Source organism: Prionailurus viverrinus, chromosome C1 (genome assembly GCF_022837055.1).
Source record: "Prionailurus viverrinus isolate Anna chromosome C1, UM_Priviv_1.0, whole genome shotgun sequence".
Classification (NCBI taxonomy): domain Eukaryota; kingdom Metazoa; phylum Chordata; class Mammalia; order Carnivora; family Felidae; genus Prionailurus; species Prionailurus viverrinus.
In genome coordinates, this window is record NC_062568.1 from 13,588,277 (window position 1) to 13,601,193 (window position 12,917).

Here is a 12,917-nt window from a genome sequence, read left to right on the forward strand (position 1 = left end):
CTGAGGGACGCTGAGCCTTTGGTCCCACCCTTCTCTCCCCAGCGGCATGAGCAGCGCCCCCGCGCCGGGCCCGCCGCCCGCCAGCCTCACGCTCTGGGACGAGGAGGACTTCCAGGGTCGCCGCTGCAGGCTGCTGAGCGACTGCGCAAACATCGCCGAGCGCGGAGGCCTGCGCAGGGTGCGCTCCGTCAAGGTGGAAAATGGCGCGTGAGTGATGGTACAGGCGCGGCCGGGCTGGGTTGGGGGCCGCCGGGCTCCCCTGGCCTAAGCTCCGAGCCTGGGACCTCAGCTCTCAGCCCTCCGTTCCCCAGACTGTTAGCCCTGCCTGAGACTGACCAACATGGGAAACCCCTTGGCCTCCCAGAACTCCCCCACGTGCCACAAGACAAATCATGTGAACTAAAAGGATGAAGGCGAGAGGCAACCCTTTGTGGGAGCCCCGTGAGATGGGCCTGAACCCTGAAGGGGTTCCCAGTGTAGTTATTTCCTCCCCAGAGTTTTTCTCTGTGCAGCTAGATAGTTCTGAACTTGGTGTAACAAAAGAAGCTAAATCTCTTCCTCTCGCTCCATCCTGGTCTCTGAGAGCCTGGGGCGCTTGGGAGAGCTGAGGCCTCTGATTATTGCAGGTTGTTGTTATCACAGATTGCCACCGCAGGTTGGGGGGTTCCTACACCTACCTTTGCAGGCACCTAAATCCTCGAGGTAGGAACCGTTGGTAGGTGATCTTCAGAACCTGGAAAATTCCTTTCATCCTGGGGAGGCTAAGCCGGAAGCCTGGATCCCTGAAACCCCAGATAGCAGCTATATACGGTCTTTAGTTTTTCTAGAGGGGCCATATTGCCATGTGCTGTGTATGTCAGGGTAGGACTTGGGGTTGGAGAAAAAAGATGGGGTTCTCAGTCTTTTCGATCACAGTAATCAAGGTGGGGACAGAGGAAGGAGTGAGCCTGGGGCAGATGCCTCCCAGCTTTCTTTGTCTTTCCCCAGGTGGGTGGCCTTTGAGTACCCTGACTTCCAGGGACAGCAGTTCATTCTGGAGAAGGGTGACTATCCTCGCTGGAGTGCCTGGAGTGGCAGTGGCGGCCACCACAGCGACCAGCTGCTCTCCTTCCGGCCAGTGCTCTGCGCAGTAAGCACAGCCTTCCCCTTCCCCTTCTGCTTCCTACCTCCTCACTCCAGACCCTGACCCCACGATGGCACCTCATAAAGGCTGTCCATCCAGGGTATGGGAATGTGTAAACACAGTTCCTAGATGAGTGGTAGTGGCATTACTTCCAGAACCAGAAGAGTCCCTGAAAGTTGGGACAGTGGACCTCAGTCAGGTGCCCAAAAATCAGAACCACGGACAGCGCCAAGCCCAGGCCTGTCTTAAGCACCCATGTTCCTCACATCATGTCGTCCACACCTGTTAAAGAGTGCTTCTGCCATCACACAGTCCTGTAAGGTTGGGACGGCTGCTGTTAGCCTCATATACAGGTATGGAAATGGGGCTCAGGAGGGCAAAGTGACTTGCCCTCGGACACAAGGGTTAACGTGATGAGACTAGAACTCAATTCAGGGATCATTGTTGAGAAGAGATCAATCTCTGTGTGTATGTATGTGAGGGAAGTGTTGGCAATGAATCAAATGAATCACTGGACAGGAGGATCTCACTTCTCACTTGTGCTGACTTAGGTACCCTACTGTTGAGGCCTGGGGCTGAGAGGTAGAGGGCAAAGAGCAAATGCTGACTCAGCCTAGCTTCTATATTCCAGGAGGGGAAGGCCCTAGAACTATGGAAGCCCAGACTCAGCCAACACTGATGCCTGGCCTGTCTGTTATGATTCTGCCATCTGGCACCCGTCAGTTGGGCCTTACCCTATGAGAGGCTGTTCCCAAGGTGCTGCACAGGGGATTGAGTAGTCAATGAGGCCCTTAAGAAAACTGCCTTGGTTCATGGGCCAAATTTCTCTCAGGATCCTTGATTTTCCTTCTGCAAAGAGGTCCAGATTACAAGATGCTCTCTAGTCCTCAAGGGTTTCTGGGAAACCCTCAGTCTCACCATCTCAACCCAAAGCCATAGAACGGACTAGGTGAGGGACTTCTGAGCCTCCCAGCTTCCTAGCCTGCTATGGACCTGATGGAGTGATCTTTGGGAATGCTTGTGGAGCCAAAGTGTCTGCAGAGCTTGTGTTGGGTGGCAAGGTGGGGAGAGTAGGGCTGAGAATGTACCCATTAATACCTCTTTGGAGGGCCTAACCTGATCACTCCCACCTTCCTGTGCTTCAGAATCACAGTGACAGCCGTGTGACCCTGTTTGAGGGAGATAACTTCCAGGGCTGCAAGTTTGAACTCACTGATGACTACCCATCCCTTCCCTCCATGGGCTGGGCCAGCAAGGATGTGGGTTCTCTCAAAGTCAGCTCTGGAGCGTGAGTCCCAGGACTGGAACAGGGGAGATGGGAAGAGAAGGGAGGCAATGGAGACCAGGGAGGGGGGTTGGGAAAGGTGATGGAGTGCTAAGAGACATAGTAAAGAGATGCTGAGTACTGGGGGACCGGGAGAAGTGAGATGATGGAGACAGATGGGGGGGGGCACAGAATAGGAGAATAAGAGTCAGAGGGCCAATGTGGGGATAGAGCAAGGGATTTTTTAAAAGATGGATGAAGAGGCAATGGAGAGTGGGAATAGGGGAGAGAGATCATTGCAGGGAAAATTGAAGCAATGGCATTGGAGCTAGGGGCTGGGGCTGCAAAAGGAGGGCTGCTAATGGGGGACATTGGTGGGGGTGGGGGCAGAGCCTGCTCACCACCCCTGTGATCTCACTGGCCTAGGTGGGTGGCCTACCAGTACCCAGGCTATCGAGGCTACCAGTATGTATTGGAGCGGGACCGGCACAGTGGGGAGTTCCGAAACTACAGTGAATTTGGCACACAGGCCCACACTGGGCTGCTGCAGTCCATTCGAAGAGTCCAGCACTAAGCTCCAGAGCCCTGACACCTCCCATGAGGACCCTCAATAAAGGTTCCTGAACCTGCCTGCCCCTCTTGCCTCTTTCTTGGTGTCTTGCGTTGTGATCTTCATCCTAATCCTTCTGAAGGTCCTTCCCTGTCAACCTGACTCTTCCCTCAGGCTTTGGGACTGTTGACTATGAAGCATAAACTGGCTTAGGATGTATGTGGCTAGATCCCGACAGGGCTGAGAAAATGGCTGTTAAGAACCTTGGGCATCCTGTTAAAGACAACCAGTCCCACACCTCTCCCTGATAAAGGCCGATCAGCTTGGTCCAGGTGTACCATAGCACACACATGGTGCCTTTGCCATCCTCTAGTTTGGGTGCACACGGTCCTATCACAGCACTCATAGCTGAATTCCACCCACCTGGGCCAGGCACCACCATGCACAGCAGGACCTACTTAACCCTATGTGGAGCTCAGTTGGATTCTTCTCTAACTCCCAGGAGTTTGTCTTCTAGCTTGGCTCCCTATCCAACTGAGTAAAGCCTGCACCCTTTTCCTAGCTTTATAGAATCTCTGTCTGATAGAGAAGCAACACTGTAAAAGGATAAATGAGTGGGAAATTCCACTGCCTCCCAGGGCCTTTGAAGGGGGAGACTTTCTCTGAGTGGAGCCCCAGACCCTTTGTCTGAATAACAATCCCTTCGCGATATTGAGCTCCAACATTTACAAAGCATTTTTATGCGCTTCCTCTCAGCTGTTCCCAAGAACCCTCTTCATTCTTCCTCTCTCTCCCCTCTCTTCAGAGGGTTGGTCAGCTGCAAAGTCTACCCCACAGCCACTGACCACAATGAGCCTGGTTTCTGGAGTGGTGGCAGAAGACCATAGCCATGTTGGGGCTGAGTGTGGTAGCAGAGCCCTTGGCACCAAAGCAGTTTCTACCCAGTTCCCTCACTGGCCCAGTTAATGATACCCTTAGTCTCATAAGCAGGGCCTTCAAGGCCCTGGGGACTCCCCTCACTCTGTCATTCAGGGATGCTCGTGTTTTCAAGCCCCCAGTGGACCTGTCAATGGGGAGAAGTGGCCCAGATCATCGCCCAAGCCCAGAGAAGGTAGGGAGGACAGACTTGGACCTTAGCCATTCCCAAGGGCCCAGCTGTGCAGTCAGGCATCTGCTCCCTTAGAAAGAGCCCTGGACCAGAAGTCAGAACACCTGGGACCCAATAATGTAGCATCTGTGAACCTCTACTCCCTCACCTGTAAACTGGGGCTACTGATCCCTGCCTTGTCTATCTCACAGTGTTGTGAGGATTCAAGGAGAACCCACTGAAAATGCTTGTGGTGTTATGGAAAAGCACTGGGGCAGTCAACATAGGGTCCTCATTCCCTTGCACTACCCCCCACCCCACGATCCATGGATCCTAGGGTTAAGTCGGGAGAGCATGGGACAAAATTCTAGGTAGGGTACGAATTCTGCTTTATACCCGGATGAGTTCTAGAGTCCATGGCCCCTGTTACATTTGATTCTCCTAACACCTTCCATACTTCATCCATTTCACCAACGAAGCTGGGCTGAGAGGGAGAAGGTTTGATGAGGCCATCCACTTAAATGGTGACAAAGTCAGGACTTGAACACAGGGCTCCTGACCCCAAATCCAGGCTGTTAAGGGGAGGCTGACCTGAGCTGTGGCTAAAAGCCTCAGCAGAGCCCCAAACCTTTTTGGGTCCCAGAAGAGCCTGGGATTCCTTCCTGGTCCTAAATGTCCCCCTGGGGGATGGTAATAGTAACAATAGCTAAATGTATATAGAGCCTGTCTGAGTGTTCAGCACAGGTTATATAAGCCTCGTAATTCTGTATGGTAGGTACTGTAATCCCCATTTTACAGCGGAAGGGACTAATTTCCCCAAAGCTGTACAAGTAAGAAATGGGGGAATTGGAGTTGAACCCAGAACTCAGACCAACTGGCTTCAGAGCCCAGCAGTCTACCTCTCCACTTCCTGCTTTGCAAGGGTAGGCAGTGGACAAAGGGAGATCTAGTATCCATCATCAGCTAAGCTGCCCTCCTTCTAGGAGGGTCTGTGGCTTCTGGGAGGAGTCAGCAAGATGGCTGTAGGGACTGCCAGCGTGAACTTGAATAGGACACTCCGATTTCTAGGTCTTAGTGTCCCCACCTGGGAGTTGAGAGAGCTAATATTTGCTTCAGGCTTTGTCAACACGAACCTTCTAGGTTTTCCTGGACCTAGGGGTCCAACTCCGCTTCCCACATTGGAAACTAAGGAGTATGGGATGCAGAGGCCAGGCTAGAACTGAGCGTTTCCACCTTTCCAACCTCCTCCCATTCTAGGCAGGTTGATGGTCAGCAGAACCCTGTGGGACTGGCACCCAGCCAGCTGGAAGGAGGATGCAGGAGAAGCTGCCTGGGACTCATCCATTGGCTGCACTTGGCCAAGGCCAAAGGGGATGAAGGAGGTCTTCTCCTTTCAGGCGCAGCCAAGACCCAAGGGCAGGGTCAGGGATGGGTGGGTGGCGGGGGGGGACACCTCTCAAACTCTTTCCAGAGCTCATCTACCCTTCCAGCACCTGAGTCTTCAGTGAGGTGGAGGCACAGAGCCTGAGCTGTTGATCCCTCACCAGTCTGGAGCTGGGATGTCTGGATAGACCCCCAACTCTGAGCATCTCTCCCTTCTGTCTCAGCCTTCTGCTGAGAGCATTATGTGGGTGAACCTCACTGCCTCCCCACTCTCTCAGCTCTGACCTCCTGCTCCTCATTTTCTATGTAGGAAAGAAATATGAAGGCATGAAGGAAAGAGATTGGGACCTCAACCCCACCCCTAGGCCCTCCCCTCCTGTGAAGCCCTGGGTTTGGTCCCCAGGGAGGATCCTAACCTCTTATCTTTGCTCCCCCCAGATTCTTCATCCACATCTCGAAGCCCCATCTCTCTTCCTTTAGGATCCTCTGGCATCCTGAGATCTCCCATTTCCCCCTGGGCTCTGCCTCCCTCACTCCTCCTTTGCTCCTTCTGACTTTTGCACCCTCCATCAGCAAAGATGAACACTCCCGCAGTTACAGCAAGTGAGGAATGAGCAGGGGCCCTCCCTGCTGAGCCCCCGAAGTTGGGCTTCTCAGCCATCCTCAATCAGGCACCCCTGGATCATGGATTCTGCAGGAGACTTGCCCACTCCAATCAGTGTAACCTGAAGCCCCAGGTCTCCTCATCTCTTGGGCACAAGCAGTGTCAGTTTGGACAGTAGCCACCAGGTGCTGCATGGCTGCAGCGGGGCTCTTAGCCCAGAGCCTCATCTTCAGCTAGCATCCCTCCTTAGCTAGGCTCTCTTGAGCCAGGAAGCCCCACAGAGACTCCAGGCCACTTGGGAACCACATCTGCTTTGCTAATACACAACCAGCATCTTTGGAATGGATTTCAGCTTCCACAACTCCTCCCGCCCTGGGTGGGGGGCCTTAGACAGTACACAACACTGTTTCCACCCCTTTCCTCCTGCTAGAACAAGGTACCAGTTGTTCAGAGAGAACCAGGATGAGAGTAGTTCTGAGGGTGGATAGTGGGCTGGGGTGAGGGGAAGGGGATGGATGGAAGAGCTATAGTTTGGGGAGGAAGAGGAGCCTACCACATGCCACAAATTAGGAGCAAATGAATGAGAAAAGGAGAGGCATAGGAAACAGGAAGGGGGATGGCATAGAAGAGACAGAGATGAGGAAGGAGAGACCTAGAAAGGGGGAGAAGGGGGAACCCACTTGAAGTTGTGGGGGGAGACGGCCCCGCGCTGGCCTAAAGGCCTGGGAGACCTGGAAAGGCAGGGAACAGGCCAAAGCAAGAGGGAAACAGGGAAGGAGATAGGGTCTCCAGGGAAGAGTAGAGAGCAGGCGAGGAGGAGTAGGGAGAAGGCGCTGGGAGGAGGAGGGGGCGGAGATAAAGGGAGCAACTGCTGCCCGGCCGGGAGCGGAGCGACAGGCGAGAGGGAGGGAAGCGGAAATTTAAAAGTGAAGATGGAGATAACGCAGCCTGGAGACGGGAACCCGGGCGGGGGTGGGGGGAGGAAGGGGGAGGAGAGCGGAGCCGAGATGGGGGCGGGAATGGGCGGAAGGAGGGGCTGTGGCCCCGGGGGTCCGAGGTGGGCCGGGTACTCTGCCCCTTCGCTGTTTGCTGAGAGTCACGGAGGCGGAAAAGAAATGCGCTCCCGACCCCTATTAGAGCGGGAGGCCCAGGCCCATCCCCCGCGCGTCTCCCGGGTTGCGGGGCGCTGGGGGCTGCTGGGTGCGCTTGGCTGCGGCGCGGCGCGTCGGAGACTTTATTGCGATGGGGCGATAAGAGGGGCGGGGGCGGGGTCCGGGGGGCCGAGGCAGCAGCGCTTTAATTAAAACGGAAATTGCGGCCCCTGCCCGCGCGGGGGGCCGGAGGGTTCCAAGCAGCCTGGTAGCTGGGAGCATCGCTCCAGGACCCCCTCCATCCCCCGCCACACCCGGGCAGCCCCCTCCCGCCAGGCCCTGTCGGACCTGTTCCGTCTTCTTCTCCTTGTCACCCGCGGTTGCCTCCGGCGGGGATCCGTGCCCCGGAGCGCAAAGCCTGACGCTTCCCCCCTTTCTCATCCCCCCCCCCCCACCTCCCACCACCCAGTCCCTGGCGGCGATGAGACAGAGCGGCGCCTCCCAGCCCCTGCTGATCAACATGTACCTGCCAGGTACCAGGGACCAGCCGGGGGCTGGAGGCACCGGGACTTGGGGCCGGAAGTTTGGGCTAGGGCATGGGAAGGGGTTGCTGGGGTCCAAGGGAAGGGGATGCGGTCCAGACACTAGAATTGCTGGGAAGACTGAGCAATCTAGGGCACTGGGGGACCTTAAAGGCAGATGGAGAGGTTTGGGGTTTTAGTGCGAGGTCTAAGGACTCCAAGTGAGCAGATTGGAACCTGGGAGGCCGAGGGCGGGAGCTCAGGGGCTGAGAAAGCCTGGTAGGGGGAGCAGAGGTCTTCGGTGTGGCCGGGGACTGACTCCGTGTGCGTTCAGCGTTGCGAGGCTGTGGTCCGCTGAGCGTCGCCCCTGCGCCCTCGTGGCTCCTCACCTCCGTGCTCCGAGCGTTCCCACCAGCCCAGCCTACCAGGCGCCCTCCTCTCCTCTCCGATGGGCTCCGGGCGCTCCCGCTCGCCAGGCGCACTGCCTGCTCGGCTTTATAAGGCTCCCGCCGGCCCGTTCGGAAAGCGGATTTCCTTTTTCCTGGACGCGTTTCCTGACTTGGGCGTTATGGAGGGGCTCCGCGCGGCGCGCGCCCAGGCCAGGCTCCGGGAGGAGGAGCTGGCTGCTCGAGCCCCCAGCCTTGCACCCAGGAACCAACCCCCAACACCCCCACCCTCCCGAGCCTTGGCCCGGAGCCCTTTCGGTCAAGTCCACAACCTCCGCCCGGTCCTCCTGACTGTTTTTTCCCGCTGCTACAGATCCCGTCGGAGACGGTCTCTTCAAGGATGGGAAGAGCCCGGGGTGGGGGCCGCTGAGCCCGGCGGTACAGAAAGGTGAGCTGGCCCGCGGACTGGGGGCGGGGGTGAGGACAGTGGATGGAGGCCGGGGCATCCACCCTAAAAGGACGGGCGCCACCGGCCACCCGAACGGAGGGTGGAAGCGATGTGTACTGCAGGGCTCTGAAAAGGGAGGGTGCAGGCATACTGTGGAGGCCGAGGAGAGGGGGCATGCACTTGGCTTTTGGCTCCAGCATATTCCAGGTCCCAGGGCTGAACCTGCAGACCAGGGCAGAGGGAGAGGATCCTAGCCCTTGGCCTTTTCTGCTGCAGGGCCAGGACCCAGGTGCTTGGTGTCCTTTCCCTATTGGCAGCAGGAGCACAAGGCTCAGGACCTCTGGGCATGGGGACCCCGATAATTACTCTCTGGCCACTCCAAGCCTCCTCACCACAGCACCGGGCCAGCACCTACCTGCCTCACTGGCCCAGGCTGGCGAGGCTGTGGCAGCCAAGTCTGCTAGGCTTCGTTTCCCCACCCAGTTCCGCACGTCTCTAAATTACTCTAGGTTTTACCTTGTTGGTCTCAGAGCCTGGCTGGCCCTCCCGCAAAGCCTCCCCAAAGTCCCCCACCTCCCCGCTCCTCTCTCCTCCCCCACCTTCCTCTCCTCTCCCCTTCCCCACCTCAGTACCCTAGATCTCACCAAGTCACGGTAACCACAAAGACAAGGTTGGCAACTGCTTTACCCAAAAGGAAACGTGATTCCCAACAAGAATGGGTTTCCAAGCTTCTGATGTCGGTCTGCATCAGTGCCAGCTGCACATTTTCAGCCAAACCTTTCCTTGTTTCTGACCCTAAAGCTCCTGGCCTGAAGTCAGGCAGCTACTGGCTGCGCTGGTGTGGAGGGATTGGGGTTGAAGCGAGGGTGAGTAGCAGGTCTGCGTTTAGAGCGAGGGGTTGAGAAAAGAAGAGAGGTCCCACCGGACTTGATTGGAATCAATCATCAGACTACTCGAAGGAACACTCCCCCCCTTTTGTCCCCTAAAAGAGAGTGCCAGGAAGTAATTGTATCAAGATTTTTCTCCCCTTGTCCGACGGAGCCTCCAAAACAAGGGAGTAGAAATTCTCGGGCAGCCCTCTGTCTCCTCGTCGGCATATCTGGGAAACACCTACCGGCGGCTTCCAGCAAATCCCAAAATCAGGACTGGGCCGAAGAGCCCGGGAGATGGCCAAAGATAGGGAGGAGGCAGGGAGCCAAGCACCGGCGGCTTCCCAGTCTCATCTCCTCTCAGAGCTGTGTGTCAAGCCCCAGAGAAGTATAACACCTCCACATGCCAGAATCCCGCCTGTTCCGAAAATGCGGACTCAACCCGAGTAGCTGTGCTCTGCGCACTGGGCAGTTGAGAAGGGTGGGGAGCCTTCAGAGTCTGACCGTCCTCGCGGGCACTGGGGGCCACTGCCCCCATTCCTGTCTGACTGGTACCGCAAGAAAGCCAGCCTCCACCTCTTCTCCACTTTAGGGAGGACCAGTCCGACTAACTGTACGCCTTTGGGGGCTAGGCCTTGTCTAGGGGCGGGGGTGATCCTGCCGCACTCCTGCCTCTTCCCTCTGGACTTGCGGACAAGGTCCAGCCGGGACGGGGCAGTCTGACGACCTGCGCAGACTACCCTGTGCGGTTGTGTGGGCTCCTCTCTGCTGAATAGGGGCGCAGGGCCAAGGCGGCCCGCGTAGGGGCTGCTATTCGGCCCCTGCTGGCCTGCGAGAGAGCCGCTGCTGCTCCCACGCAAAGGAGGCTGTGCTTCGCCCTGCCCTCCTCCCCAGTTCTCACACACCCAGGCGCCCGCGGAGCTGTGTCCTCCTCGGTGGGAGCCGTATTTCCATTGTGCAGAAGCGCGGTAAGCGCTAAGGACCGTTCGGCGGATCAGCCCATCCCTGGCCAGCCGCTGCAGCTGCGCCCAGCTACCCCGCTGGCCGCGCCTGTTCCCTCCCCGACGCCGGGTCCCACCCGGCCGGGCCGGTCTCCCGCCTCACCTCTCCCCCTACCTCCTGCCTCCCCCATCCCGCCTGCGGCTGACAGCCCCGTCCCCACAGGCAGCGGGCAGATCCAGCTGTGGCAGTTTCTGCTGGAGCTACTGGCGGACCGCGCCAACGCCGGCTGCATCGCGTGGGAGGGTGGCCACGGCGAGTTCAAGCTCACGGACCCAGACGAAGTGGCTCGGCGCTGGGGCGAGCGTAAAAGCAAGCCCAACATGAACTACGACAAGCTGAGCCGCGCGCTGCGCTACTACTACGACAAGAACATCATGAGCAAGGTGCACGGCAAGCGCTACGCCTACCGCTTCGACTTCCAGGGCCTGGCCCAGGCCTGCCAGCCGCCGCCTGCGCACGCCCACGCCGCCGCCGCGGCCGCCGCCGCCGCCGCCGCCGCCCAGGACGGCGCGCTCTACAAGCTGCCAGCCGGCCTCGCCCCGCTGCCCTTCCCCGGCCTCTCCAAACTCAACCTCATGGCCGCCTCGGCCGGAGTCGCGCCCGCCGGCTTCTCCTACTGGCCCGGCCCGGGCCCCGCCGCCACCGCCGCCGCCACCGCCGCACTCTACCCGAGCCCCGGCTTGCAGCCCCCGCCCGGGCCCTTCGGCGCGGTGGCCGCCGCCTCGCACTTGGGGGGCCACTACCACTAGACGGGGCGGCCGGGTGCCGCGCGCGCCGTCTCCCAGGCGCCGCGCGGCCTCGCTCGATCCCGTCCACACCCCGGGGCAGGGGCCCGGAGCCTCCCCCCAACACCGTTCCTTTGATCTCAGATTTTACTTCATCGCCGCCCCCAGCCCCGACGGAAGGGACCTGAAGCCTCCTCAGTCTTCTTTTAACACTGGATTTGCCACCACCCCCAGCTGTGACAGTGGCCTGCCCCCACTTCCTTTAACCTCCTTCTTCTAGACCCCAGACCACGAAGGAGGTTCCCGGACCTCCCCGTCTTTTTCTGCCCTCCACCTGTCCTTCGGCCTGGCTCCTGAAAGCCTCCTCCATTATGACCCCTCTCTTTCGAATTCCAAACCTTTTCTCATTTTTTTCTCTCCCCCACCAAGCTGCCCCACCCCAGCATGATGGAGGCCTCACACCGTCCACCTGCTCCTCCACCGCCAGGGCTTCACCGGACTTGGTGAGGGCCACTGCGCCTGTGACACATCTAGGTAGCTTCTGGGCCCCTTTCCTCCGCCCCCGCCCCCCACGCTCAGGATGGCCTGGTGTGTTTCTATTCCCTTCCCTTCTATTAAAGCTCCCGAGCTCCCTACTGTCTCCTCTCTGTGTTCTTTGCTGCACCAGAAGGTTTTTTCAGAGGGAAAGGAAATGCCCGGCTCAGGCCTGGCAGAGAAGCGTCAGGAGGAAGAGTTGGAGAGAATGAAGGCAAAGCAGGCTTAGGTGCTACCAGAGGAGAGAGAGGGGCCCCTGGAGGGTGGGCTCAGCCTAAGAGGGAGACTGACCTGCGGCAGCCCCACCCTCCACCGAGCAGGGGACCCCAACCTGCCTCACCCTCCCTTCCACCTGCCCCACCCTCCCTTCCACCTCCACCTCTCAGTCACCCCACCCCATCTGTCTTTTTTTTTTTAATGTTTATTTATTTTTGAGAGAGAGAGCGAGAGCACGAGTGGGGAAGGGGCAGAGAGGGAGGGAGACACAGAATCCTAAGCAGGCTCCAGACTCCAAGCTGTCAGCACAGAGACCTAGGCACTGCTCCAACTAAGCAACAGGGAGATCATGACCTGAGCCCAAGTCGGAGGCTTAGCCGACTGCATCCCCCCAGGAGCACCCCCCCCCCGACCTATCTTTTAAAAAAATGTTTATTTCTGAGAGAGAGAGAGAGAGAGAGAGAGAGAAGGGGAGGGGCAGAGAGACAGGGAGACAGAGGATTGGAACGAGGCTCCAAGCAGACAGCAGAGAGCTGGATGCCGGGCTGGAACTCAAAAACGGGGAGATCATGACCTGAACCAAGTCAGACGCTTAACGGACTGAGCCACTCACTCAAGCGCCCCCCACCCTGTGTTATATTTACACCATCTCAACTTTTCCTCAGTCTCTCCAGCTCATCTTCCCCACCTCCCCTCGCCTCCCCAGCCTACACTCACTTTGACTTTCACACTCTCTCACAACCCCCCCCCCCGCGCCCCTGTATCTCCAACGCCATCTTTTCTCTGGATCAGCCTCCTCATTTTCAGAAAGAGAGACACCCCTTCCAGCCCGCGGTCCGCGCCCGCCCCTCCCAGCGGTGGCTTGCGGCGGCACCCTCCTTCTCGCGGGTGGCGCGCGCCCTCTGCTGGTGGGATCCGGGTAAGCCAGGGTCAGGTTTTGCAGCTAAGCCCAAGCTTAGCTTGGTGGAACCTGAGGTGTCTCACCCTAACCGAGGACTGGAGGACTCCGAAGCTTCCAGCCTTCCTTTGACATTCAGAGAGAAGGGCAAAGGGGGAGCCCTAGCCCTACATCCCTAGGAAGTTCTGGAAGTGGCTCAAGTGGGTCATTCTGGAT

At 58.3% G+C, this 12,917-nt stretch overlaps 2 protein-coding genes across 2 annotated transcripts; both read left to right on the forward strand.

The window, feature by feature from the left end:
• The first annotated feature begins 46 nt into the window (after nt 1-46).
• On the forward strand, nt 47-2,961 carry CRYBA2 (crystallin beta A2). The gene is made up of 4 exons (XM_047873110.1): nt 47-207; nt 988-1,129; nt 2,269-2,411; nt 2,814-2,961. Exons 1-4 carry the CDS (start codon nt 47-49, stop codon nt 2,959-2,961), a joined length of 594 nt encoding a protein of 197 aa, XP_047729066.1.
• A 4,500-nt stretch (nt 2,962-7,461) lies between these two features.
• FEV (FEV transcription factor, ETS family member) lies at nt 7,462-11,077 on the forward strand. The gene is made up of 3 exons (XM_047873431.1): nt 7,462-7,635; nt 8,383-8,457; nt 10,491-11,077. Exons 1-3 carry the CDS (start codon nt 7,584-7,586, stop codon nt 11,075-11,077), a joined length of 714 nt encoding a protein of 237 aa, XP_047729387.1. The 5' UTR covers nt 7,462-7,583.
• Nucleotides 11,078-12,917: the final 1,840 nt, after the last annotated feature.

What these genes read in the sequence shown, in the direction of transcription:
- CRYBA2 (XM_047873110.1), top strand. Translation starts at nt 47, where the DNA reads ATGAGCAGCGCCCCCGCGCCGGGCCCGCCGCCCGCCAGCCTCACGCTC. An exon ending in GTCAAGGTGGAAAATGGCGC is followed by an intron (nt 208 to 987) that starts GTGAGTGATGGT and finishes GTCTTTCCCCAG; the next exon opens with GTGGGTGGCCTTTGAGTACC. An exon ending in CTCAAAGTCAGCTCTGGAGC is followed by an intron (nt 2,412 to 2,813) that starts GTGAGTCCCAGG and finishes TCACTGGCCTAG; the next exon opens with GTGGGTGGCCTACCAGTACC.
- FEV (XM_047873431.1), top strand. Translation starts at nt 7,584, where the DNA reads ATGAGACAGAGCGGCGCCTCCCAGCCCCTGCTGATCAACATGTACCTG. An exon ending in GATCAACATGTACCTGCCAG is followed by an intron (nt 7,636 to 8,382) that starts GTACCAGGGACC and finishes CCGCTGCTACAG; the next exon opens with ATCCCGTCGGAGACGGTCTC. An exon ending in GAGCCCGGCGGTACAGAAAG is followed by an intron (nt 8,458 to 10,490) that starts GTGAGCTGGCCC and finishes CCGTCCCCACAG; the next exon opens with GCAGCGGGCAGATCCAGCTG.